The sequence below is a fragment of the Pelecanus crispus genome, chromosome 2 (assembly GCF_030463565.1).
Source record: "Pelecanus crispus isolate bPelCri1 chromosome 2, bPelCri1.pri, whole genome shotgun sequence".
In the NCBI taxonomy this organism is placed as follows: domain Eukaryota; kingdom Metazoa; phylum Chordata; class Aves; order Pelecaniformes; family Pelecanidae; genus Pelecanus; species Pelecanus crispus.
In genome coordinates, this window is record NC_134644.1 from 157,703,590 (window position 1) to 157,730,586 (window position 26,997).

At 35.1% G+C, this 26,997-nt stretch overlaps 1 protein-coding gene across 3 annotated transcripts in view; it reads right to left on the minus strand.

Moving 5' to 3' along the window:
- The window catches only part of CSMD3 (CUB and Sushi multiple domains 3), a 760,009-nt gene that overhangs the window by 632,537 nt on the left and 100,475 nt on the right, over positions 1–26,997 (minus strand). For all 3 annotated transcript variants that reach the window (XM_075706425.1, XM_075706424.1, XM_075706423.1), the window contains exon 3: positions 3,589–3,701. In XM_075706425.1, the coding sequence (XP_075562540.1) occupies positions 3,589–3,701 (113 nt within the window). The remainder of the gene's footprint in view (positions 1–3,588; positions 3,702–26,997) is intronic.

Consider the following 26,997-nt stretch of genomic DNA (forward strand, 5'->3'; position numbering starts at 1 on the left):
GCTCCATACATTAATACCCATACATGTTACACAGACCCTGAAAGCTACTAAAAAAAAAAAGACAATATGCCAGAAAACTCTTCAGAAAAAAACAGGCATGGAATCAACAGACTTGTAACTCCCACATTTCTCACTCCAGCCAGCAAAGCTGTGTTGCTAGACAGTGAGAAAATGATAAATTGCTGCTGGTAATTATTGTAGGCTCAATTTTTTTTTTTTTTAAATTCCTCCTTAATTTTCAATGCATCTGACCATTTTCTGTAAGTATAAGTTAGTTACATCACTGTAAGTGAAGTCTTTTTCTTTTGGGTAATCTGTTTCTGTTTTCTTTCATGAAACCCTTTTTCTCCAGGGGTATTGTGCTATATAGAGAGGTGTATTTCTCAGGTGTGTTCTTTCCCAAATAACAGAGGAACTGAACATAAAAAAGTATGTGCACAATGGTACCAAAGCTAACCCAAATATGCTGCTTGGCATTGAGGAAAAAAAGAAGGTGAGAAGAAGAGAAAGAAGGAGAGAAAGAGAGAAGGAGGGAGGGAGGGAGGGTACAGACTGAGGCTTATGATATTGAGGGCAGGAGGCCAGAATAGGTATTTCTGTGGTCTGTTGTGTACTTTGTTTGACTGGATGCAATTGCAGGGGCTTACATATGATGGCCCAGCACAGTAGTTCTGTTGATGACATAATTTTATATCTTTTCAGGCACATTTTTATTCTCAGGAGGCCAGAAAATTAATATGTTCCTCTACGTTGTGATCAAGCAAGTCCACAGTAGATTCATAGTTCCTACAGAACCTGCCAGATACTGTGGAGTTTCTTGTCAACTTTCAGCTCAACTGCAAATATGTCAAGGAGGATGGGAGGTCAGAATAAGAGGTGTTGGTGGGCTTTGTTTATTTGGGTTTTGGGGGTTTTTTTTGTTTGTTTTTGGTTTTGGGTTTTTTTTAAAGGTAGTGAACAGTAATGCATCCCATATAACTGTCTGTCTATGTCCTCTACTTCAAAACATTTCAAAGGAAAGTATTTTAAATGATCACCGCTTATGAAAGGTATGCTCCTTCTTTTTCAAATCACACCTGGATCTAATCCTTTCAGAGATATGTCTCTACTGCTCATCCTGCCCTCTCACGCTATCTCCGTCTATCATTTTGCTTTATTGCAATGATAGGTTGCTAATCATTTCTATCTTAGGTTTCAAATTACAAATCCATAATGAAGCACTTAAGTATGTGGTCTGATATTTAGGGGTACTAAGTATGCAGATGTTTCATCAGGAAGCTAAAAAGGAGCTACTGGGCAATCAAAATTTTTGAAAATTGGATACTAGGTAGAACCAGATCTGAAAATGTTGATTGCAGGGTTATACACATTCACAAAGAGTGCAAGAACAGAAATGGAGATTGCCCTGATGTGATTATCATTTAAATACATCTATTCTCTCACGTCAAGGAATGATGTGTGAAATGAATGTAACGTAATGAGTTTTCATTTCTTTGCTATCTGGGTATAAAGACAGGTAGCTCCATAGGAAGTCAGAAAAACAGGAGCTGAAAGGAAAATTCTCACTGAATGAAGCTGCCTTGATGCAGTACTTAAAAATGCAGGTCTGGCTGTGGGGAGACTCCAGTGAACTAAAAGTCTGGGGTCTAGCCTAACTTCTTTCAATATTCCTGATTTCACAAAATAAAGCCTCAGATTCATAAAAGATTAGTATCAAATTCAAGGTAACAAGTTTATGTTCTGTTCTAAAATGCTGATTTCTGTGATTGAAGGTAAAATTTCCCCAAACTTGTCAGTGATTTAGGAGCTTGAGTTCTATTAATCAGCATGTCATTTTAGCCTAGAAAGGAACTATGTGAGGAGTCAGTCATATGTGCAAACTGAACTCTATTGGTGACCTTCCATTTTAGGTTAAATCATTCTCTACCACAGCTGAAATGCATAGTACACTATCTGCTAGCATTAGTAGTGCAAAATCTTTTGGCAACTGATGTATAAAGACAGCAGCTGATACCATATATAGTGAATTTGAATTCTACACTTTATGGCACCAAATCAATGATAAAAAATGCTACGTATTTTCCTAATATGCGTTAAGAGAAGTATGTACTATATTTTGCATAGTTAAAAGCCCATAGGAATTGCATAGTACATTTCTAGATAACATTTTTGAAATAACGCTGCTCCTGAACAGTTATTGAACACTTGAAAAATTAACAGACTACAGTGTATCTATAATGTAGCCAAAACCAATTGTTACACTTAGCTTGAATTAACAGACTACAGCTGTTAACAGCTATAATCCAGCCAAAACCAGTTACACATAGCTTGAATTTCTATTTTGTAAATTACCTCTTGCTTGTGTGCAAGCCAGAAAAAAAGAGTGTGTGTAATTGCCTCAATAATTTTCTATAACAACTCAAGGGACAAGAAAGGCCTGAGAATTCTTTTATGTTTTTAATTTCATATCTTTACATAAGTACATGTGGAAAGGTATTTCTATATGAAGTAGCATTTTAATGCATTACACCTGAAGGCAGACTATGTCAATGGCTGAATACATTTTACTACAGAGTGATTCTGGACTGTATTTCTGTGGCAGGCCTTCATTGTGTTACCAGTTGTCGGATATTTTCCTAGCTGTCAAAGTGTTAGTAAGCTAGTTACTTTCTCAGGTATTAGTTTCTGCTGCAGGTGGGACTGAACAGGGTACAACAACAGCCTCAGAGCTTCTCCAGGCAGTCTACTATAGCTCCTGGCTTGCTGACAGAGACACTTAATGGAAGCAGAAAGATCAAGTGTCTTTACATCAATTTAAAAAAAAAAAAAAAAAAACAAAGAAAAAAAAAAAACAAACCCCACCAAAACCAAACAATAAAAGAAAAGAAAAAGAGAAAAACAACAGTTTCTATCTATATGCTATAAACACAGTACCAAGAAATTGATGTAAAAATTTTGGATGGATGATATATTCCAGTGCTTCAAACATGACTAAAATGAGCTTGATCATCATCACGATCCTTCCTGGAACATACCTACAATACTATGAACTTCTGGACTTCAGGAAAATATTTGCCAGCTCATTTGCTTCAATGTTTGTGAGAAAACTCTAGACAATTGTAAAAACTGCAATAAGGATGTAGCTGTATGTCAGTTCAGAGAACCGAGTCAGCATTTCTGCTATGCAAAAGTATAAGAAGGAATCCATCCATTAAACTTACAGATATAAATTCAACTATCTATTGAAATTCAAAAGTGACTAGTAATGTCTTGGCAGTAATTTGAATAAGCATACCTTAGAAGGACCAGAAAGATTATGATTATGTTTTTCAGAATTTAAAGAATTTGGCATTATTAAAGTAAAAGTCATAAAGCATTTTTGTCTGGATGGGGCTATAGATGGTAGAGTTTTCAATATTTTGGTTTCAGATGTGAGTCTATGCATCTGAATGACTGCATGAAAAATGAACATAACTTGGATAAGGTTATAAATGTGTATTTGTATACATTTGTGTGGGACATCTAGTTTTATTATGTGTCAAGATCAGAGGAAAAAAAATCCAGAATCTTTCGTTAAGAATGTCTTACCTTCATAGTAAACTTTAAACCCGTGAGCACTAACTGCAAAGTCACTTGTCAAGCGCAGTGAAAATACAGATTTTGTACTTGTCACAGGCGGAGGAAGATGAAATCCTGTTAACCTAAGAAACAAAAAAAGCACAACTCATGGTTAATTGTCTGAAAAACAAAACTGTGTGTGACAGATCGCTGTTCCAAACAATAGTTCATCATGGAAAGGGAAACTGACTTAAAAGTATATAATCTATATTACTTGAGAAAATGATTTTTATATGATAGTTTAAGGAATCAATATAAAATTTAGCGGCTTTCATGGACACTGAACCAGGTAAAGTACATTGGTTTGAGAAAACTGTACTTAGTAGAGATAATAGTAAGATATAGAACATGGACTTTAAAGATGGTCCAGATTATCAGCAGATGTAAAAAAACCCCACAAACCACCAGCCAATTTACACTATTTAGGGTTATGTTCAAATATCTATTGCATTTTTTATTTTATACATTTTACGCACAGTTCTGTTAAAATTTGTAGTGGATGAATTTTCTGCAGCAATATGATGAAAAAAAGGGGACAGTGATTCACTTTAATGAGGGAATTTAAGATTACTTAAACTATGTACTTTAGCCTCAGAGAAGATATTTCTGCTTTCAACTGAAACAGGAAATCCAAAGAGCAGCACTGTGAAATCATACATCCATAAAGCAAGTTCTCTTGCAAGAAATTACAGGGTTGCTGGGGGTGGGGGTGTTTGTTTGTTTGGTTTGGTTTGGTTTGGTTGGTTTGGTTTGTTTTATTAAAACCACTACATTTGAGACACAGGCGAAAGGACAATTTTTGTGTACTCATAGGACTGCTGATGTGCTCTGCTGATGCTCAGCTCTACACATTCTTTTCATTTGATGCACATATGATAACACTTATTTTCTCTATTCTAGGAGAATAACCTCATCAGGTTTCATACCAGGCCAGCAAACCTCATAGTATTTATATGTCAAAAATATGTAAAGAACAAGTTGAATAATTTATCTGTGTATACTCACCAGTGAAATCTAGACATACCTCTGGAGCCCAGTTAGCCCTGTGTGGCAAATTGTCTAGCAGTTTAGGAAGGTTTATTTTATTAATGATTCATGTGTTTGTAGCCAAGCCCTATTTTTACTTATTAGTTTGACTTTAGAATTATAGAAAAATTTAGGTCAGAGGGACCTGTGGAGGTCAGACAGTCCAACCTCCTGCTCAAAGTAGGCTTAACATGAGAGTTACTCCAGGTTGCTCAAGATTTACCTTTTCCCCTTCCATTCTTAGAATAAATTTACCATTTCTTTTTTTTTTTTTTTTCCCATACATACATTCATAATCATGTTTTGATTTACTGTTATGTGTGAAATATAAAATTTAGTGTACACACACACAAACAACCTCCAAAACTCTTCACTACTTTGTTAAAACACCCACTATAAACCAGTTATGTATTAAGTGAGATTCACAGGGATGTTTGATTTGCAATACATCTTTATAGGATTCCAGAACACCCAGTTCATAGGTTGGTCTTGCAGAGACTTAAAAAATATATGTAAACACAGGTACTTTTTACTGGAAGAAAAGGCGTATATTTTTAATTTTGCTTGATATAAATACTACAAACACCAATGTTGTTTAATGTGGCTTTAATACATTTTCTCCTGCTTGTACTGAAATTCACTCTCAGTCTACTTTGGAAATGAACTGATAAATTATGTCCTGTCATTATCAGTATTTCTAGTCTCACCGGAAGGAAGGACAGGGTGATGAGAAGCCCAGAATTCAAAATGTCAGGAAATGATTTCCTGAAAAATTATTGTAATTGCAATATTAGCATTTATTTTAATGTTTTATTTATTATTAATGTTAAGATACCTTTGGATGAGTTCTATATAGTGTACCAGTAATTTACCATGAGACTCATTTGCTGTGGGAGCATAAAAAGTTTTATATTGTTCTCTGATGACCATCTACTTGGTGTTCTTAACAGATACTTTAAATTAATGGGTGTTATATTGTTGTTTTTTTCTTAAGCAATCTTTGGAAAAAAAAAAACAAACCACACTATAGCCTGTCTCTTTTTTCCAGGGAATATTCGTTCATTACCCTATGCCCTTACCGAAACCATTTTTAAAGACATTGCTATTGGTTACAATCATGACAGGTATGAAAGCCATACGATAAGATAACATTAATCAGCATAATGACCAGACAATTGAAAAACATGAACAGAAGTAGCAATGACACTTAAAGACGTGTATATACAGATACATATATACGCATCAAGTCATCAGTGTATGTATTCAGAAACCTATTCTTTGTTTTGTCATTGGTATCTTCATGAATAATGTCATTAAAACAAGACTAGATTAAAGAATTTATATTCATATGCAAAGACGGAGAATTATTTACAGAATACTTAGGATTTACAAAATGCATTTTTTTAATTTGATTATGAGAATATATTTTTGTACTAACAGTAAAACAAATTAATAAAATGCTTACCTCTCCCAAATAGCCATATGTACAATTCTTTGACAAGTCAATATCAGTGCAATTTTCCCATTAGCTTATTCATAAACCAATAAATACATTCATTCATTGGTAAGATTCACCACTTGAATGTAAGCTGACCTAACATAAACCCAAGCCAATAACTTGAATAAAACTGTAATTTGCAGCACACAGCAGGTCTAGCTGGCATCTATTTATCTACTCAATGATTTGAGGGATTTGTGGGTATAAACACATATCCATCAGAGAAGAAATACACATTTATCCCAGATTATTTAATTTTATGAGTGGTACATATTCACAGCTTAGAAGGGTAAGGGATTTTTAAAATGAACATGTGTTACTAGTGTGGCAAGCATTGCAGCTCCTCATGCAAAACAGAGCATTATTAGAGCTGTTTGATACCATTTAGCTTCCAGGGGTGTGCCTTTTATCACCATCATTAAACTGCATTTACTCAGAAAGGTTCATTTTGTTTCTTTAATATGGTTGCTATACTTAAATTTATTTGAAAAAATGCAAAGGTTTTATTTGTGGTTTAGTGGATGCAAAATTAATTAAAAATTTTAATAAGTAAAAATACAACAACATGTGAATATCACTTGGTAAAATACTATAATTTTTGGAAAGGGAATGTGATGTAATTTGCTCAGACAGTTGAAGTAACCTAACCCTTGAGTATTATTCATTGGCTACTTCAGTACATTGACCTCAGAGCTCAAGTCTCATTTGTATGTAAAACTCTACAAAAGGTCATAAATGTTAGCTAGAATAGTTTTCTTTGCCATTTTAAATGAAACATAGCAAGTACATAATAACTGCTGGAGAGCAATGTCACGTAAGCAGCAAAATGCCTGTAAGGTAATGGATGTGCATAGGTCTGATTGTCTCTTATTCAGACCAGTCACGACTAAATGGCTACCTTAGAGCAAGTACCCTGGTAAAAGCAAAACTTATAGATGGGACACTTATGCAAAACAAGCAGTCGTCTCCTTAAGCTGGTATCATCTGCATATTAAACACATTTAAAATTCAAATTTCCTGTAGTAGCTGTGGGGTTTTTTATCTACAGCTATTTTCTCTCTTACAGTCCATTTGCATATTTCATTCCATTTGCATCAACTTTTTTCAAATTTAAAATACCTAATGGAGTGATTCAGGCATCTCTCCACTGCTATTTTAGACTCCTTGAGGTATTTGAGAAATCAGCACAGAGCTGGTAGGTGCGACATTGGACCAATATGAGACCCATGCTTTTCTGGAGAGCTGGAGGCCAGGCAGGATCCCTTAGGGATTCTAGATGTGCCTACATAACAATGTTAGGCACTTCAATCGGCCCTTTATAGTCTACCACTTTGGCAGAAGAAATTTATACTAGGACAGGTGGGTTGGTTTTCTTTTTTTTTTTTGGTTGGGATTTTCATTCACCCAGTCCTTATCCTCTTTCTCTTTTTGGTTTTGGAATTGGCTCATTTAGTGTTGCCTGAAATATGTAAGGAGATCACATAAGCAGCTGATACTGGCTTCTGTGGTAAGAAGCCATGGGAACTAAATGACAATGTCTACAGAGGTCTGAGAAAGAAATACACTTCTTTCTGTCTCAACTCTTAAAAAAATGGGATTTTGAATTGTAACATTCTACTGCAATATTTGATTGAGATGCTGCAGTTCAGCTACAGAGTGCTATCCATCATACAACAGTGATACACATTTGTAAAAATACACTGCATTTTAATGTATATGTTTGCTTTGTGCTTGCTGGTGTCTTAGCAAGCTTGTCAGGTACCATATGATCACAGGAAAAGGACACATTATGTGTCCACATAGTAGACTTTGAAGTTGTGAATGTGAGGTATGAAATTAGCTGGGTGGATACCCAAAGGCTACAGATAATTTTGGGAGTGCAGGAAATGGTTGAGAGATATTTTTATTCATTCAGCTCTTCTACGTTAGAAAGATGAGATGCTCTTCCTGAAAAACTTCTTGTCTATAGAAATTCTGAAACTCCAGTAGTAAATATAGTGCAATTAAAGATGATACATCATGTGGAGACATAATATGTATTTAGAATTTAGATACTATTTCCATGCAAAATGATGATGCGTTGCAAAGTAGTTTCAGTAAGGTGAATCTGGCAATGTTTTTGTAATCACCTCATTGTATAAGACTGAATAGAGAATAGAAACACTTGGCAACTAGGAGCCAGAGAAGAGGGCATAAGAGATGTGATGGCAGATGTGTGTATAAATAACCCCAAGTAGACCCAAGAATGAGGAGAAGAAAATCTCCATCATCACTGTCATGCTCTTTGGCAAAGAGTTTATCCTGCTTGCTGTTTACCATAACAACCCTCTGGTGCCATCTTCATCCTCCTGAGGAAAACCCAAGCTGTTGAGGATCCAGAGGGATATCAGAAGGGTGAGAACACCACGAGAGAAAAGTGGCAGATTCTAGGAAGTTTCTGTACAATTTTAACTGTATTATCAGTAAGATTTTTCTGTAATAATTAGTTATTTGGAGTGTGAGTATTAGTAATATTGTAAGTGGATTAGTAATAACAACTATATTCACTGTTATAGTTTTATTTGTTAAGACTTCTTGGCAAAACAAGACAGAATTTGAGTCCTCAGATGTCTCTATGTACTCAGGATGCAAGTGCAGAAAATTTCTCTACGTACAAATGAAGTGACTAAAGGATGTCTGTTTCCAGCTGTGACTATTTTTGAAGGAATCTGTTTCATATGTGGGGAAGTTCTCTGACTCCATCCTTATATACATTTTTTTCAGTAATGGAAAGGGTCAAATGGAGTCTGTAACAAAACACTGTCATATCTGCAGGAATGTCTAAATATTCTGTCATCATTAACTAAAATATAGTAAATAAATTCTAAGAAATGTTGATTATATTTGAATCTATGTGAAAATCTGTAGGGGTCTTTTTTGTTGTTTTATAAGTGACAGAAAATTACATAATTATTTTCTTTCAAATACGCCATTTACAGCGTGTGTCACTGTCTCTCTTCTTACTGTGAGTTACCATATTCCGGCACATCCTGTAGCTTCACAAAAAAAATGGGCATACAACAGTAAACAGTTGAATCCCTGTCTGTTTTCTGTTTTCTTAAGTGGATTTTAAAAGCTGTTACTCCAAGAGTAATTATAATCTCTCTTGCTCTCTTTTTTTAATCATCTATATCATAATTTAAAAATAACAAATCATCTTAGATTTACGGTTTCTGAGCTTTTAAGGGTTCTGACTGGAAATTTCTGAAGTTTTATCAATAATTTATTTTCTGGTTTTACTGTGATCCTTGGGATAAACCTCTAATCATATGTCAAGTGAACTTTTAGCTGCATGCTGGACTTTAAACTCACAAGCCCTTAAGCAAAGACAAGCTCCCAACTGCAGGATCAAATTAGAGCAATCTTTTCATAACTGCAAAGTTAAAATGATGGAAAGCAGTCTTGATTAGTCATACAAAAGTGCTCCTAGATAAAATTGTTTACTTGAGATTATAGTGTGATAAATAAGATGACAGCATTTCCTCATTGCCTGTATATCTTAGCTAATTGCTGTTTGACAAAGCATTACCCTTTTAAATATGTAATCTTTAAAAAATCTATTTAAAGGCTTTGTTTTTTTTCAAGTTCACAAATTCTAGCTTTTCTACAGTCTGTTACTGATTTCCAACGAAAATACAATTCATCTAGAATATTTCAGTTTGGGTTGGATAGTATACTCCTTGAATCTCCTTGATTCACCAAAAGATTCAAGTGAATAGTAATTTTTCACTTGATCTCAATAAACTTGATTAGCTCATAGGAATTTTACAACAGGAAGGGTTCTAGGCTAATCTGAAAAGTGTAAGAAATGTTTGTCCCTAATTTATATAAAATAATGCAGAAACATAAAACATGTCAACATGTCAACTTATTATAACTTTGACCGTAAAATTATGAAGCGTGTAAAGTCCATCCATTCTCACTTTTAGTTTGATCTCCAAAGAACTGTTTACTCTTAATGTCAAATGGAGAAGATGGATTCTGAAAAAGAATAGGCATAATAAGTGAAATGCCAAGTATAAAATAAAAGTAGGTAAAATGAACATTTGTATACCTTCACTGAGAATCTTCCTCACAGATAAAGCCAAACTTTCTGAAGACAGCAGAAATGTTCTTCCATATTTAGCTGTTTTCAGGAAATTGAAATATCTGATATGTTCAAAGCACAGAAAAAATATTTCTAATTATAGCTCATGAATTCATTATTAGCTGGTGGAGTCCTGTCTGTGTGTTTGTGTATCCATATACACTTCTATTCATTTTCTAAGTAGCGGATGATTAGATTTAACATCTGACTAACCTAATGTTACACCAATTCAATTTTAAATTTAGTGAAATCAGGTCTTTTGCCTGCCAAATTCTTGTTTAACAGTTTCCCACTAGCTCTGATTATTGGGGGAAGAAAAAAACAAACACCCAACAACCAAAGAAACAAAGAAAAAAAAAACCCAAAACATAGATGCCCTCAGCAGAAGGGATAGAAGGGATTGCTTATTTACATTTTCTAAGATAAAAGCATGCTCTTCTCACCCAATTTGCTACTGCATTTGTTATGAACAGCATCAGTTGACTGAAATAAAATGTTTCTTCGGTATCTTTTCTAGGCACAGTTTTATTTTTGTCTTCTAACACTCATCAAATATTTGTTTCTGAGGACTCATATATGTCATGGCATTTTCTTATTTTGAATGGGATATCAAAGAGAAGATATGATTACTTAATAAAGTATGAATTTTAAATGTTCAATGTATCCAAATTGACATCCCAGATCCTGCCTGCCACGTTAAAATTACATATTTCCCTATTGGCATATTTCTAATTGCCCTCTTTCATGAAAATGTAAAATCTAGCATCTTTTTCCCTTTCAGTCTGTTTTGTGGTCTTTTTTTCTTGTGTATCTTCCATAATATTTCATCAGACATGTAAACATCTCTGATCTCTGAACAGCAAACTAAGCATCTAGCAGCTGAAAGTTCCAAAAGCACTGAAATTAGTTAAGTAGCAGTAGTAGTCAGTCATAATAGGTAGTCAACAGAAAAGCTAGGAAAAGCAAGGTAATATGCTTTTAAAAATTAAAGTATACATTTCACTATCAAGATCTTTGATGACATCTATGACATTAAATACACTATTTAAACATCAGTGGTGCTTTTATGTTTATGAAGGAGTCAAGATATTAAATTACTTTAAAAAATAAAGTTACCTACAGCTGTTATGTACATATATGTTTGCTTTTGAAAAAGACCATGCACCTTTAAAGGTTAACATATTAACCCAATGCTTCTCCTCCTTCCCCAAAATTGAATGGTTTATATTCCACGCACAAAGTCATACAGGTCATTCAGTCTGAAGTATATCTCATGCTATTGAATTTCTATATCAAATTCCACAGCCTATTGCTTGAGATTCAACTCTAATCGTTTTATGATATTTTACTCTCTCAGTGTCCACTGTAAACTAGGATGGATGTCACAAGAGAAAGAAGATTTTTTTTTTCACTCTTGTTTTGGCTTTCCCATGCAGTTTACAAAAACTACATTAATCTTGTCAAATAAATAAATAAATAGAAAACTTGTCCTATTGAAAATATGAAAAATACACAGGAAAGTTACTGTAAAAAGATTGCCTAGATATCCCAAAATATTCATTCCACAACCCAATATAACAGGATAATTCAGGTTGGAAGGGACATCAGGAGGTCTTTGTTCCAGACTCTTGCTCAAAGCAGGGTCAGGTCTGAGGTCAGACCAGGTTGCTCAGGGCTTTATACATTAAATCATTTAATTTACATTTAAGTCATGAAAATCGACAAGGATGGAGATGGCTCGGCCTCTCTGGGCAGTCAGATCCAATCCTTAATTGTCCATGAGACACACTATGTCAGATTGAAATTATCCTATGTAATAATAGCCTCTTTCACCTGATCTAAGTAACATACCTAAGTGATCACAAATACCACAGGAGAGAGGACCTTGCAATTCTAAAATTCTTATTCTCACAACACACACCGAAGTTGGAAAGTGCTGTTCTCCCAGTGAAAGAACAGGTCCAAAGAAAAAGATACCAGGATTCAGACTTGTTTTAAAAACCCTAATCTCTGTAAAGAGACTGTTCTTTCTCACAGTCTTTAATTTAAATAAAATCATAGAAGCATAGAATGGTTTGGGTTGGAAGGGACCTTTAAAGCTCATCCAGTCCAACCCTCCTGCAGTGAGCAGGAACATCTTTCACTAGACCAGGTTGCTCAGAGCCTCATCCCACCTGACCTTGACTGTTTCCAGGAATAGGGCATCTATGACCTCTCCGGGCAACCTGTTCTAGTGTTTCACCACCCTCATCATGAAGAAAGTCTTCCTTATATCTAGTATGAATCTACCTTCTTTTAGTTTAAAACCATTACCCCTTGTCCTGTCGTTACAGGCCCTACTAAAAAGTCTGTCCCCATCTTTCTTATAAGCCCCTTTAAGTATTGAAAGGCTGCAATAAGGTCTCCCCAGAACCTCTAGTTGAGGGGAGGGGGAACAAAACAAAGCTCAGACAGCAATATTAAGGAAATGTAGAGGTTACCAAAGTTGAGAAACACAGTGTCTAACATGTCAACCTACAAAACTGATGGTGAAAGACAAGCTTCACTGTAGAACTCCAGGGACAAAAAAAATAATTTTATTCTTTACTGTCACTCCAGTAAAAATAAACTGATTCCCACATAAAACAGCTCTAAACTTTTGTTAGTACATATTACTCTTTATTTTTGGTACAGATCTTGCAAGAGTATTTCTACAGTTGCACGAAGACACCCTACTTTCTTTAGTTTCCAATATACATTTGGGGTGGGTTTTCAGAGGTTTTTTTTTTAGTTTTTATTTCTTGTTTAGACAGAAGAATGATAAAAATGAAGTTTCACCCTAAAAAAAAGATAATATTTTAAAATGAGTACACAAGAACACTTCTGAGAGCAAAAAACCTGCTACTTCCATTGTACATGTTCTGAAGATCCGATATATCTGATATCTCTGATATATCTGATATATCCTATATCTAATCTGATGGATCACATCAACACTATTTCTGATTATGTATTTCTGACTGCTCTATTAACTGTCAGAGCAAAACTAGTTTCCTTTCAGCTCTTCAATGCCATGGACTTTTCTCACATCCGTATTCTATACACCCACCTATGCATCCATGCCCGTTTGAACTTTGAGCATGTGCTGGTTTTGGCTGGGATAGAGTTAATTTTCTTCATAGTAGCTAGTATGGGGTTATGTTTTGGATTTGTGCTGAAAACAGTGTTGATAATACAGGCATGTTTTAGTTATTGCTGAGCAGTGCTTACACAAAGTCAAGGCCTTTTCTGTTTCTCACCCCACCCCACCAGCGAGTAGGCTGGGGCCACACAAGAAGTTGGGAGGGGACACAGCTGGGACAGCTGACCCCAGCTGACCAAAGGGATATTCCATCATACCATATGATGTCATGCTCAGCATATAAAACTGGGGGAAGAAGAGGGAAAGGGGGGGACATTCAGAGTTATGGTGTTTCTCTTCCCAAGTAACTGTTACGCGTGAGGGAGCCCTGCTTTCCTGGAGATGGCTGAACACCTGCCTGCTGATGGGAAGCAGTGAATTAATTCCTTGTTTTGCTTTGCTTGCATGTGTGACTTTTGCTTTACCCATTATACTGTCCTTATCATGAGTTTTCTCACTTTCCCCCTTCTGATTCTATCCCCCATCCCACTGGGGGGAGTGAGTAAGCGGCTGTGAGGGGCTTAGCTGACTACTGGGGTTAAACCACAACAGAGCAGAACAGACCATGTCCAAACAGCCAGTTCCAACACCAAAAGCTAAAAAGTCAAGGAGCAATAATAGCTAATCCAAGAGAGGATCAAATATGCTCCAAAAGAAGTCAGATTAACCGGACCACACAATTGCTTGTGATGGCAATCAAGTTACTACTCACAGTTATTTATGAATTTTGGAGGGAGAAATAATGACTTGCACTTTGCATTTCTGTCTTCTTGCAGATATGTTCTAGTTTTCCAGCATTATATTAGAAAGTAAAATAGTCCAGAATAATTAAAATTGTAATAATTCTTTTTTAATCCTTCCTAACTTCAAACTTTTTCCATTGACCCACTATATATTTTCATATAGTACTCAAATAATCAAGAATCATACTCTTTTTGCTAGTGCTCTGCTACACTTTATTAGAAAAATAACTATTTTAATTTAAATAAAAGATATTAATTCTTTCATAATAATAGAAATAATTCTATGAAATTTAAAAGTGGCAAATTAAAACTGATAAGATGAAGTTCAATTACCTTGTTGAACTAGTTCTTTTATTAATCCAAGTGTTCAGGAGGATTCAGAAAGGGATTGGATATGTAACTAATAAGTAAATTCAGAGTTTATCAGTATATACTGAAAAAAATTCTAGAGTTTTAGGAGGGATATGAAAATCTCACGATTCAAAAAATCAATCCATTTCTAGGCAGTGAGTTAAACTGAGACTCTGTAATGTGTGTATTTCATGTATGAATTGGGTGCAGGAGTCAAGCTTTGGGAGTGAGGGAGGCTCTGTGAGGAGAGCCCAGGGACTGCTCTGTGATGGACACAGCTGGTTCCAGCCTGCTCTGCAACAGACCCCCTGCAGGACACAGCTGAGACCATCAGCAAACTTGTTGGCACCCCTGTGAAAACATATTTAAGAAGGAGTAAAATGCTGCATAAGCAGTGAGAAGTGAGGAAAAAAAAGTGTGAAAACCAGACCTGTAAACACCAAAGTCAGAGAAGGAGGAGGAGGTGCTCCAGGCAATGTAACAGAGATTCCCCTGCAGCCCATGGATGATGGTGCTAGGGCACATATCCACACTGTAGCCTGTGGAGGACTACACATAAGAGCAGATGGATATTCCCTGAAGTAATTGCAGCCCATGGAGAGGATGCACACTGGAGCAGCCCATGGAGGACCCAAGCTGGAGCAGGGCAAAGTGTGAGGAGAAAGGAGCAGCAGAGAGGAGCTGTTATGGACCAACCACAACCTCACATTGCCCATCTCCCCTGTGCTGCTCAGGGAGGGGGAAGGTAGAGGAGATAGTAATGCAGTAAATTTGAGCCTGGGAAGAAAAATGTGGGGATGGGGGGTTAGGTGTGTGTGTTAGGTTTTGTCATTGTTTCTCGCCATCAAACTCTCTTTTTAACTAGCAAATAATTAAATTAAATGTCCCCAAGTTTGGCCTGTTTTGCCTGTGACAGTAATTTGTAAGTGAGCTCCCCGTCTTTATCTTGACCCAGGAGTTTTTTCATCTTATTTTCTCTTGCTGTGCTGTTGTTGAGGGGGAGTGATGGAGTGGTTGGGTGGACATCTGGCAGCCAGCCAAGGACAATGCACCACAAACTCTGATGTTCTTTCTTACACAACAGTTCAGAACACACATTTTTGAAATGTCAAAAGTGTATTGGAGAGGGAAAACACTTCTCTACTGAGTAATAGACAAGTCTGAATCTAACTAGTATTTAATTTTTTGGGTGTGCATGTGTGCATGCACATGTACATGTTGAGAAGTTATTAAAGGTGTTGAATTTCGGATGAGACTATTGCAAGTTTGATCTGCAGCATCCTGGTAAAATACAACTGATGTTTGATCTTCCAATTCTCTTTCCAAGGAATCAATTACCCATTGAATTAGGAAGAAAGTAAGGAAATAGAGGCTTCTTTAAAAGAATTCCAATTCAAATATGAATAGGAGTAACTCCTACACTTTTTATATGTCTGTTCAATCAGTTTAAAATAAGGAAATAGAATTTGTCTTAATAGCTTATAAAAGAAAGCAAACAAGATTGAGCAGAAGTGGCTGACTGGGTTCAAGTTTTACTCTCACTAAAAGTGTTAATAAAAATATTTTACACTTTATTCAAAAATTCATTAACAAATTGACATATGATTTATGAACTAATTTATTTTTGTCAAATGATAATTTTTTCCTGTCAAAATGCAAAGCTGCTCATGCAATCCGTTATTTTAAAATAATGATCATAGGTCAAGGCTGAACATTTTTAATTGAACAGCTGCTTTGAACTAAACAATAAATTACTCATCAGGTTCTGGCACAATCGTTATATTCTTTACAAAGCATGTTTCTAAAAACTGCCACCATCCATTATCAGTGTGAAACTTTTGTTATACAACTCTCCACTTGTTTTTAGCATCAGAAATAAAACAAACTTTATAAATAATTATCTTTCCTATAACAGTCAATTTATTTTAATACTTAAAAAATACCAAGAACAACTTCAAACGGTAAGTAAAAAGAACCAGATATCTCACTACTATACAAACAGTCTTTAAAAATCTCTGGGGTGAGGATTTTCCTGCTTCTTGGATAGAAAAACTGATCAGAACAAAACATATTGAAACAATTACTTTTTGAGCACTTGAAAACATTCTAGATCCTTAAAGTAACAAGAATTAAAAAATGATGAAGCAAGCACTACATATTGTTAGCCTCTAGCAGCTAGAACATTATGACAACAAAGTTTATTCTTCTTTTCTTAAAGCTGGGTAAAGATGTACAGTACATTTTAGTGGATCTTGGAGCTTTCTAAACACCAAGGGAGGGGAGCCTGCTCCTTCCAATTTTCCCACAGTTCTGACACTGACTTCACACTGGTTCTACTGATTTGCACACTCCTCTGTGGATTGGTTCATTTAAACACCCTGATGAAGAGCTAATCCATTAAAAATAAACCCAAGTCAATTCAGTTAACAAAGGGAAGCAGATCTGCAAAGGGATATGCTTGATAAGTGCCAGCGCCAATGGAAGTGAAGGGAAGGATCACACAGCCAAAGTCAGAGGAATATGGGAGCAGGATTTGCTTCTGTAAGTGACAAGAAGCTTTTAGATGAGCTCAGCTATCTTTTGTAACTTTGCCTCAATGTGTGAAAATAGCACAATATGGAAAGGAGAGATGTCATATTTTGCTTATCACCGTTATAGGTGCCAGGAACTTCCAGAACAGCTTCAACTTATACTAAATATTCTGTGGAGTTTTGGAATTCATCCATGAGCAAAATGCTTGTGACATTATCACCACACATGTTATTTCTGTTCTGGTACAGAGATAAAGTTGTAGTAGCAGGGCATGCGAAGGAGGAAAATTTATTTGCATATATTTCAGAATCTATGCTTTTAATATGAAAACCTCACTGTCTTAGAATATAAATTCATCGTTGAGTAACAGCAACAAATAGAATAAATCCTATCAATTAATCAGCTAAATTAGCTGGAAAACAGACTGCAATAGCTCAAAAAAAAAAAAAAAAACCAAAACCCCAACCCAAAACCCAAACAAACATGGACTTCATTTCATTCCTTTTCTTCCACAAAACTTGTACTCTGAGTCAAAAGCAACCTACTTTTCTCACAGGCCCCTGTTCACTTTAAAGGAGAAAATGAAGGCAGGGTATGCAGTAGAGAGCAGGAGAGAGAAGCCCAGAGAATGCTAGAGGAAGGTCTCTCTCCTCCAACATTAGGTATTGCTATCTTTCTACAGAGAGGTCTGGAGCATATGGTGCTTCGAGGCAGAACCGGAATCCACTGCAGTGGAGAAAGAAGTATGTATAAAGATTTTTTGACCACTGCAGTGAGAAAATAAGCTTTCAGTTTCCCATATCTATTCTGAAATGCCCTTGGCGGGGCCAGGTACAGGAGCAACAAAACTTTATAGTGCTATGGGAGGGGAAGGGATTCAGAACACAGGAAAAAAGTGGAAAAATACAATGCAACAGAGACAACCAAATAAAACACAAAGTGGAGGATAACAAAGCCAGGATATAATGGAAAAGATTTTTCAATTGCAGATCTAAAATTCTGAGACAGGCAGATCTGGGAAAAAAAGCAGTGACACTCGAGACATTATTTATCCCATCAAGCCATAAATGGGACCCTATAACCATCTTTACAAAACCAGAAAAGTAAAGGGTTGTAAATTAATGTATCTATTACATAAGCACAAGGTATATACTACATAAGCATAAAGAATATAATCATGTCATTATCAGTCTCATAGCCAGTAAGTATTTAATTCCATATTGATCATTATATCTAAAATGCCGTAGGAAAATTTCTAGCAGGCAAGTAAAAAGTATTTTTAAGAAAATCATATTTGAGTTTAAAAAAGAAAATAAGGTCCCCCTTCCAAGGAAGAAATATCTAAATTAAAAGTTTGGACTTGGAAAATGTAGATTTTCCTTTTAAATTTTTCTCCTTCCCCTACAGACAATCTGCATGTGGAGTTTTTTCCCTTTCAATCCCCAGAAAAAAAAAAAAGGAGAAGACTTTCTAGGAAGAAAAAAACTCTCCACAGTATAATTAAGTTTCAGATTTGCTAAAAAAAAAAAAAGTCAATAATTAAGTATAACTTTTCAAATTGACTACTCTCTTCAAACATCTCCTATGATATGAAATGAAAAGAAAAAAATAGCAATTATGAGAGGAATTTTTTGTTACATGAAAGACAGTGAAACTTTAAATCCAGTATAATATAACAGAAAGGTGTCAGGTACCTTATTTTAACCTCCACGTTTGGAAATATTCCCTTAACTGATCTAACAAAGGAGAAATCTTTCCAAAACTAACAAAAATATAAAATTAATTAAAAAATAAGTGTATCATTCTCATCACCACTTTTTATATACATTTACCACCCCTACACCAGAGATTCTTAGTGTCCATTGGGCAGTGGATTTAATACAAAAGCCATCGTAGCTAATCAGCATCTTCCCACAATTTCCATGGGCTTTGAGTCACACCTTTAGTTCCTTTACAAATCAGCTCTAAACATTGCTATTAAATTAAACAGGACCTACATTTGTTCAGTAATTGAAAACCAAACATTTACTTGATTTTCACATAAGGACCACACAAAAGATCACTGAAAACCAGCATCTATCTCAAGCAGACTTGCTGGCATGTAAAAGTACAGAGCCCTTCAGTTTTAGGGGTATTCTTTTCCCCTAATAATTATAACAAACATAGATAAGCATTTCAGAAGTCTTCAGCGTAAGGACAAAATGCAGCTTACCCATGATTGGATATTAGGAAAAATTTCTTCATAGAAAGAGTAGTCAAGCATTGGAACAGGCTGCCCAGAGAGGTGGTGGAGTCACCATCCCTGGAAGTGTTCAAAAAATGTGTACATGTGGCACTCTGGGACATGGTTTAGTAGAGGCATGGTGGTGTTGGGTTGATGGTTGGACTGATGATCTTAGAGATCCTTTCCTACCTTAATGATTCCTAGTTTTTACTTTCATTAAAAAATAATCACCCCACCAAGCCAGGAAACATGAAATTGCTACTCTCCCCTTAATTGGTTTAGTGGTGGACTTGGTAGTGTTTAGGTTAATGGTTGGACTTGATGATCTTAAAGGTCTTTTCCAACCTAAACGATTCTATGATTCTATGACAACAATAAATGCACAACTAGAATATTTTTCTCTTTTTTCTATATTCTTTGACAATGTAGTTTAGTGCATGTCATTCTGCTATGCATGAAAGCATACAATGTTGTGCTATTGTTAAAAGAAAAATAAAGATAATGCTTTTCTAATATTTTTAAATATTAAGGAATAAATAGAACTATTATTGCAGCAAGGACCAAATAATTAGATTTACACATTTAAGAACATACTGCTGTGTGAGTATCTGTACTGTTTCACTGTTAGAGACAGTAGTTTCAAAGTATGATATTGCTTTTCCTTACAAAGTAACACTTTTACTAAACATTACTAAGAAAAGTCCAATATGACAAGGTCTTTATTGATTATGTGTTAAGAATGCACTATTTTAGCAAACAGATAAGTTTATTTTCATGCTTGGAGTACCACAATCATTTCATAGAATCATAGAATCATAGAATCATAGAATCATAGAACCATAGAGTGCTTTGGGTTGGAAGGGACCTCTAGAGGTCATCTAGCCCAACCCCCTGCAGTGAGCAGGGACAGCTTTAACCAGATCAGGTTGCTCAGAGCCCCATCCAACCTGACCTGGAATGTTGCCAGGGATGGGGCCTCTACCACGTCTCTGGGCAACCTGTTCCAGTGCTTCACCACCTTCATTGTAAAAAACTTCTTTCTAATGTCTGGTCTAAATCTATTCTTCTTTAGTTTAAATCTGTTATTCCTTGTCCTGTCACAACAGGCCTTGCTAAAAAGATTCTCCCCATCCTTCCTGTAGGCCCCCTTTAAGTACTGGAAGGCCGCAATAAGGTCTCCTCGCAGCCTTCTCTTCTCCAGGCTGAACAACCCCAACTCTCTCAGCCTGGCCTCATAGGAGAGGTGCTCCAGCCCTCGGATCATTTTTGTGGCCCAAAAAAAAAAAAACCAGGAAAGAAATTTTCAAAGATTCTGTTACTTTTGCTGAAAACAGGTAAGAAATGCAGCTAGGGTTTGTCTCTGTATTTAGGATCAGATGATACCTGTGCATGTATAAAATGTACATCTGTAAATAGCTACAGGTCTTCCAAGTCTACATCTAGCATGTACCTTTTAATAAATGGGGGTAGGTTTAAATAACAATAAATTGACAATATAAATATGATTCTACTTAGCTAATCTATTTTGCAATCATCAAAGAATAGGTTAATCTTTCTCGAAATTTTATCTTTGAATTCAATACCAGGAATAACTGACCACTTCTCTAAATAGCAATCTGAAAAAAGCACTTTGTTTTAAGCAAACATATTTTTAATTAAAAAAATAACAAACAAAAAACACAATAAAAAAATGTGTTCAGGTTTATAATTCTTTTGAAAAAAACAGTAACTCCTCTGTTTTTGAAATGGTTTCTTCATGGCTTAATAGCAGTTAAAAAGTTTCTTACAGCCGCACTGCATAAATCAGTGTTAAGAACCACTGCCATATAAATCTGAATCATATTAGCATAATAAGGAAACCTGGTATTACAGCATGGTTATCGATAACCTAGTGTAGTTCTGAATAACAAGAAAACAATGTCCAGTAATACTCTGAGAAAAAAACAGATTTAATTTCCCTAGACAACTATCAAGAAAACCTTAGTTGCAGACAGATTAAACCTGCTTCAACCAAAACACAGGAATAAAGAATTTTTTAAATTCTCCACATAAAACTGAACAATCATGTAAAATGTAACTCCAATGTTCAATATACCCAAAGCTGAAATCCTACCAGAATCTTGCTTATTACAGGTATAAATGTTATGGTACAAAGAGAAACTTTTCTAGATTTTTTAGTTGAATTCTTTTTGTAGTTTTAGTTAAGGCCACTGTGAGAGCTTCAAAAAAGTGATCTTCAAAAGTGGTAATTTCACAGATAGAAACTACAAACAGGAGATGATAAAGTCAAAGAAGAAAAATTATGAGAGGATAATTAACTAGAGTAGGCTTAGAAAGGCAGGACAGAGATGACTAAAACAATTTTACTAAGGAATATGGAATGGAATGGAATGGAATAAGAGATAAAATATAGAAAATGGTTTGATAGTGAACGCAATATTGTGAAAAGAGGGTAAGCTACAAATACATTCAGAGCTTATTTTTCATGGTAAAGCCTAGTCAAATCCATTGTTTTCCATTTTAACTTCAAAAAAAGAGACATATCTCCATTTTAATTGTTTGCCCTATCTGTAACCATAATTACAGAAATTATAATACACATCCCAAGAATGAAACATGTACATGGTATTTGTATGTGGAAACATAGTACCTTTTCATAATACTTTTTATATTATTTCATTTGGGGAAAAAAACCCAACACCCTTACTTTAACTTGTTTACATAGTGAATAATACTTTTTTTCATACCTCTGAGTTCTGTATTTTGACCAATCAAGAAGTTTACTTGATTTTTCTTTTTTTTTTTTTTTTTTTTTTTTTTGCTTGGCATGGAGGATTTTGTGATGATTTTATATTTTAAACATTTTTTTTCTATTCTATAGTTAAATATATTTCACTTCCTATAATCACTTGAAATTACAGAGGAAATAAAAATAATTAATAGAAACTATTACAGCCATGACTCATTTTCACATGGTCTGCTATAACATGTTTATAATGGCACTGGGACTAGGCAAAGAATATTTTTGAAATTATTAATAATCAAATGGCTATGAGAAGTAATTACCTTGATTAGCAAGCCACTGTGACTTTTTCACCCAGGTTATATTTATAGAGTTGGATTATCAAGTACCATACTACATACTTCTTATGAAGGCAGTAACCTAAGAAATTACTTAGTTTCAAATTTAAAAAAAACTATATTTTGACTTAATTCCAGATTTTGCCACAGGAGAAAACTTGTGTTAGTGGTTATGATTTGAAAATTGTGTATTTTAATATTTACTGTTGCCTTTGAACCATACAAATCCTTTTGCAATTTATCAACAGCTACTTTCTAAATGACAACTGAAATATTACAGCTTATGAACATTTGCAGCACAGAAATAGCCTAGAAGTACAGCTGTTTTCACTCAGGACTTTGACACTTTTGTATGTGTTGAGTTCCATTTGGGAGTTTGCATGGGTCTGCTGTACCCTTTACAGCATCTATCTCTTTTCATTCCTGTCATGTCCTACTTGCTGCTTACTAAAGTTTCTCATTTTTTTTAGAAATTGATGCAATAAAAGACATATATCAAAGATGCTACCTATATATACATATAGGTATATGCTATCTCTTCACAACATTCCTCAATTTTATACTTAGTGCTTATTAATTAGATAATCACACTGGGCCCATTTTAGTTCACTTTTTCCTACACCCAGTATTCCACCCAAATATACCAGCTCCATTCTTTGTACATAGATGCTTGTTACTCTAGAGAGTGTTCTTATCAACAACTTTAATCACCTTGTAAAAGAGTATTAGAGAAAGGCCATCTGCATGCTTTAGCAACAGATGTCTTTATTGGTTTCTTGCAGGCCATAGAGAAGAATGTACAGCATTTGTCCAAGAAGATTCCTTTTGTATAGTATTAGAAAAGACCTGAAGGAGATAAGGATTCTCTGCTTGCAAGCCTCAGTTAAAACTTAGTCTACCTATATAGTTTTAGTATGGAGGATGTACAGAAAGTGACTTTAAACTATGAGCAAGAAGAGTGAGTCTATTTTATCTTGAGGAACTTCTAATATTGTTTCAAACTGGAAAAACTATACATTTCTCTCTATGCACATTTTGTTTCATATTATAAGGAAGCAACATTTAACTACCAAAATTACTTCAGTCCTTTGTATAGATTTTATCAAGCTAAGTTTCCTATGCAGCTCTAAAAGTAGATGTGTAGTATATGTGTTTTACAATGCAAAAATGGAAACACATTGGAGTCACCTAATTTGGTCAAGACCATATAAGAAAATTGTATAAATTCATGACTGAATTTATAAATCATAATGAAAAAGACATTTTTGCATATCTGTGTCACTACATTTAGGTCCTGAAGACCTGTACTGACTACAGAAGTACAGAAGGCAGATTTGGAGATAATTTTTTTGATGCTACTAACACTTAGAAAGAATCTCTGGATTTTCAGGGGGAGGATTTGTTTGTTTGTTTGTTTTTCATAGGAAAAGCCGCTCTTCTATGTCAGCAGATTCAGGAATTTCTAGTATACTGTTGACATTAACTCATACTTAGGTAAAATAAAATATAACATATTTTATATTTACACAAATAAATTGGATGATAAAATATTCACTTTGAACTGTACAATGTAGTGTAATCTATAGGAGCCACTTTTCAGTAATAAGCTATCACATTCACAATGAGACAAATATTAGAGAGAAGTTCTCCAGTTCAAGTATTATGCCTAAACAGTACTTCATTCTAATAAGTGTATATGTAAATATACACACACGCACATATATATATTTGCACAAACACTCATGTTTCTTTTGGCTCTCTGCAGACAAATAAGTTAAAATAGAATGATCATGTTTTTCTTCAAAACCAATAGAAATAGTCTGTTCATGTAGGAATGAAACAGAGTTTAGTGTAGTAATAGTATATGGTGGTTCTAGATACGTTCTGATTCAATTATCAACTTTATGAGGTATGTTTATCAATATTGTCAATTGCAACAATACAAGGTGAATTTAACACCAGTTTAAGAGTTACCTTTCTGCCATGTAAGCAAGTCTAACAGTCAGACACCTCTGTAATAGTCTTTCCCATAGACTATAACTTTCTGGGACAAGATTATTATGGGGAATTCTCATTTTTTCCCCTTTTATAGCTGAAACATAGGTGGAAGACACAGTCTGTGCTGGCATACTGTGGTATAATGTCATATATGTGTGTCATATATGAGTGGTCTCCACAACAAAAATCAACTTTGTTTCCTACATTGTTTCAAATCCCATAAAGCAATTTAGCAACACAAAGAAAAAATAATAACTAATTGTCCTGGTTTCATCTGGGACAGTTAATTTTTTTTCTTAGTAGCTGGTATTGTGCTGTGTTGTGGATTTAGTATGAGAATAATGTTGATAACACGCTGATGTTTTAGGTGTTGCTAAGTAATTCTTACACTACTGTAGGACTTTTCAGTTTCTTATGCCCTGCCAACGAGAAGCTGGGAGGGGGCATAGCCAGGACAGCTGACCCAAACTGGCCAAGGGGATATTCCATACCATATGTCATGCTCAGTATGTAAACTGGGGGAGAGTTGGCCAGGGTGGGAGTGGAACCGCTCTTTGGGAACTGGCTGGGCATGGATCGGCAGGTGGTGAGTAATTGCATTGTGCATCACTTATTTTCTATATTCTATTATTATTATTATTATTACTACTACTACTATTACTATTTTCCCTTCCTTTTCTGTCCTATTTTTTTTCCCCCTCAATTCTCTCCCCCATCCTGCTGAGGCAGGGGGAAGTGAGTGAACAACTCTGTGGTGTTTAGCTGCCTGCTGGGTTAAACCACAACACTGAGATTTAGCAGAGCTAAATGACCACACTCATCTCCCTATAAAACTGGTATATGCACTCTTCATCTGTCTAATGCTAGTTACCAGCTTTTCCAAAGAAGGTAATAATTCTCAAAAGCTGTAAAAGAGGTTTTTCTTACATTACATGAGAAGTTAAGTATACAAGCTAGTCCAATATCAATCAGCTACTTCAAAGTAGCCAAATAGGCCATCCCAGTTACTTCAGAGAGAGATCTCCCATGGAAGGCTGATAATGGGAAGTCTCTTCCTAAGGTCAGTTAGCAGAAAGTTACCTCCACTTTCAAATAATTAACAAAATTTTTTGTTTGGTTGGTTGGTTTTGGTTTCAGTTTTAAATCCTTACCATTTAACTTTGGACTTCCTAGTTAGCTAAATGAGTGTCTAACCATTTTTTCCTAACCTGATAAAAATTTGGCTTCTTCAGAGTAATGTGAGCATAAATTCAAGACAGCAGCTGAACCTTGTCTGGACAATCAGTTTCAATTTTCTGCCTTTCACTCTCAGTGGCTATCTAGAAATTTAACATCATTATCAAAATATTCCCAAGAGTATAGCACAACTGATGTGAGCTACTGTTCTTTCAGCTTTGTATTTATAATCACAATACCAAGCATTTTATTACTTCAATGTACTTTCTTCAGAAAGCAAACTTTTCAGATTGAAAAAAAGAAATCTCCATTTAAATGTCTTGCCCACTCAGAACCCCTCTCTCAGAGCTGAATATATATTTACCATTACATTCTGCTACATTTTTTTTCAATTATCTTTGTTTCTCTTATCTACAAGCTTTGCTGTATTTATTGCTGTGTGTCCCTATCCATGATCAATCCATTTTCAACTTTCCACATATCTTCTGTTTACACTTTTGCTATATTTATTTTTTGTTCATGCAGTGAAAATCTTCTTGTTTAGATTCATTCAGTTCTGTTATCTGTCTCATCATTTCCACTTTGATTGCTGGTTCACTGTGTTTTGTTTTCTTTTCTTTTCTTAATTGCCATTGTTTTGTCCTTCAGTCTGCATTGGTCTTTGCTCTGTTCTTCCATTTCCTTATCTCTTCATTGGTATTTGACTAGTACTTATACCTTTTTATTTCCTCTTTCTTTGTAAGAGGAGAGTGTCATCCCACTTGGTTTTGTTCACTGGTGTCTAAATTCTCAAGTGAAATTCCTTCCTTTCTTCTCTTTCCATGCAAATAGTAGAGAAAGCTAGAGAACTGTGGATCAGCTGAAAGAAAAATCAATGACTCACTGATCAGCGTTTTGAAGGTGTTTTCAAAGTGCGGAATCCTTAATTTGATCCTAATCAGCTCACAGTTTCTGCTCTGGTTGCCAATTTGGGCAGAAAGTGAACAGTGATGAGAGAAGAAAAGTACATGTACTTAGGGCATAATAAACAGTCTGAGAAGAAAAAACTCAGAGCTACAGTTGCCTCTGATGATAATGGAAACTTTTTGACGTTCAGTAAATGGTCCATTGTCTCCCTATCAACAACTCTTCATCTATATCAATACCCAAAAAGACTGAAACAGGACAGTGAAAAAGGAAGCTTTGTACGTTTCCAGTCATCAAGGTTACTTGGGAATGAAGACCTGAATGACTGCAAATATTCCACTCTGACATGTCTTAAAGGCTTAATAAACAAATAGTCAAAGAGATTTTGTCTCTGACAGGTTTAATCTAGAACCTTAGAGTTGCCATTTTTTTTCTTTATTTTACTGAGTCTGCTACCCTGCGCAACTGTTACCATAAGTGAAATGTACAAAACTAACTTGGAGGATAATTCTAATAACAGGATAGTAAATGGCAATAATATAAGCCAAACAATAACAA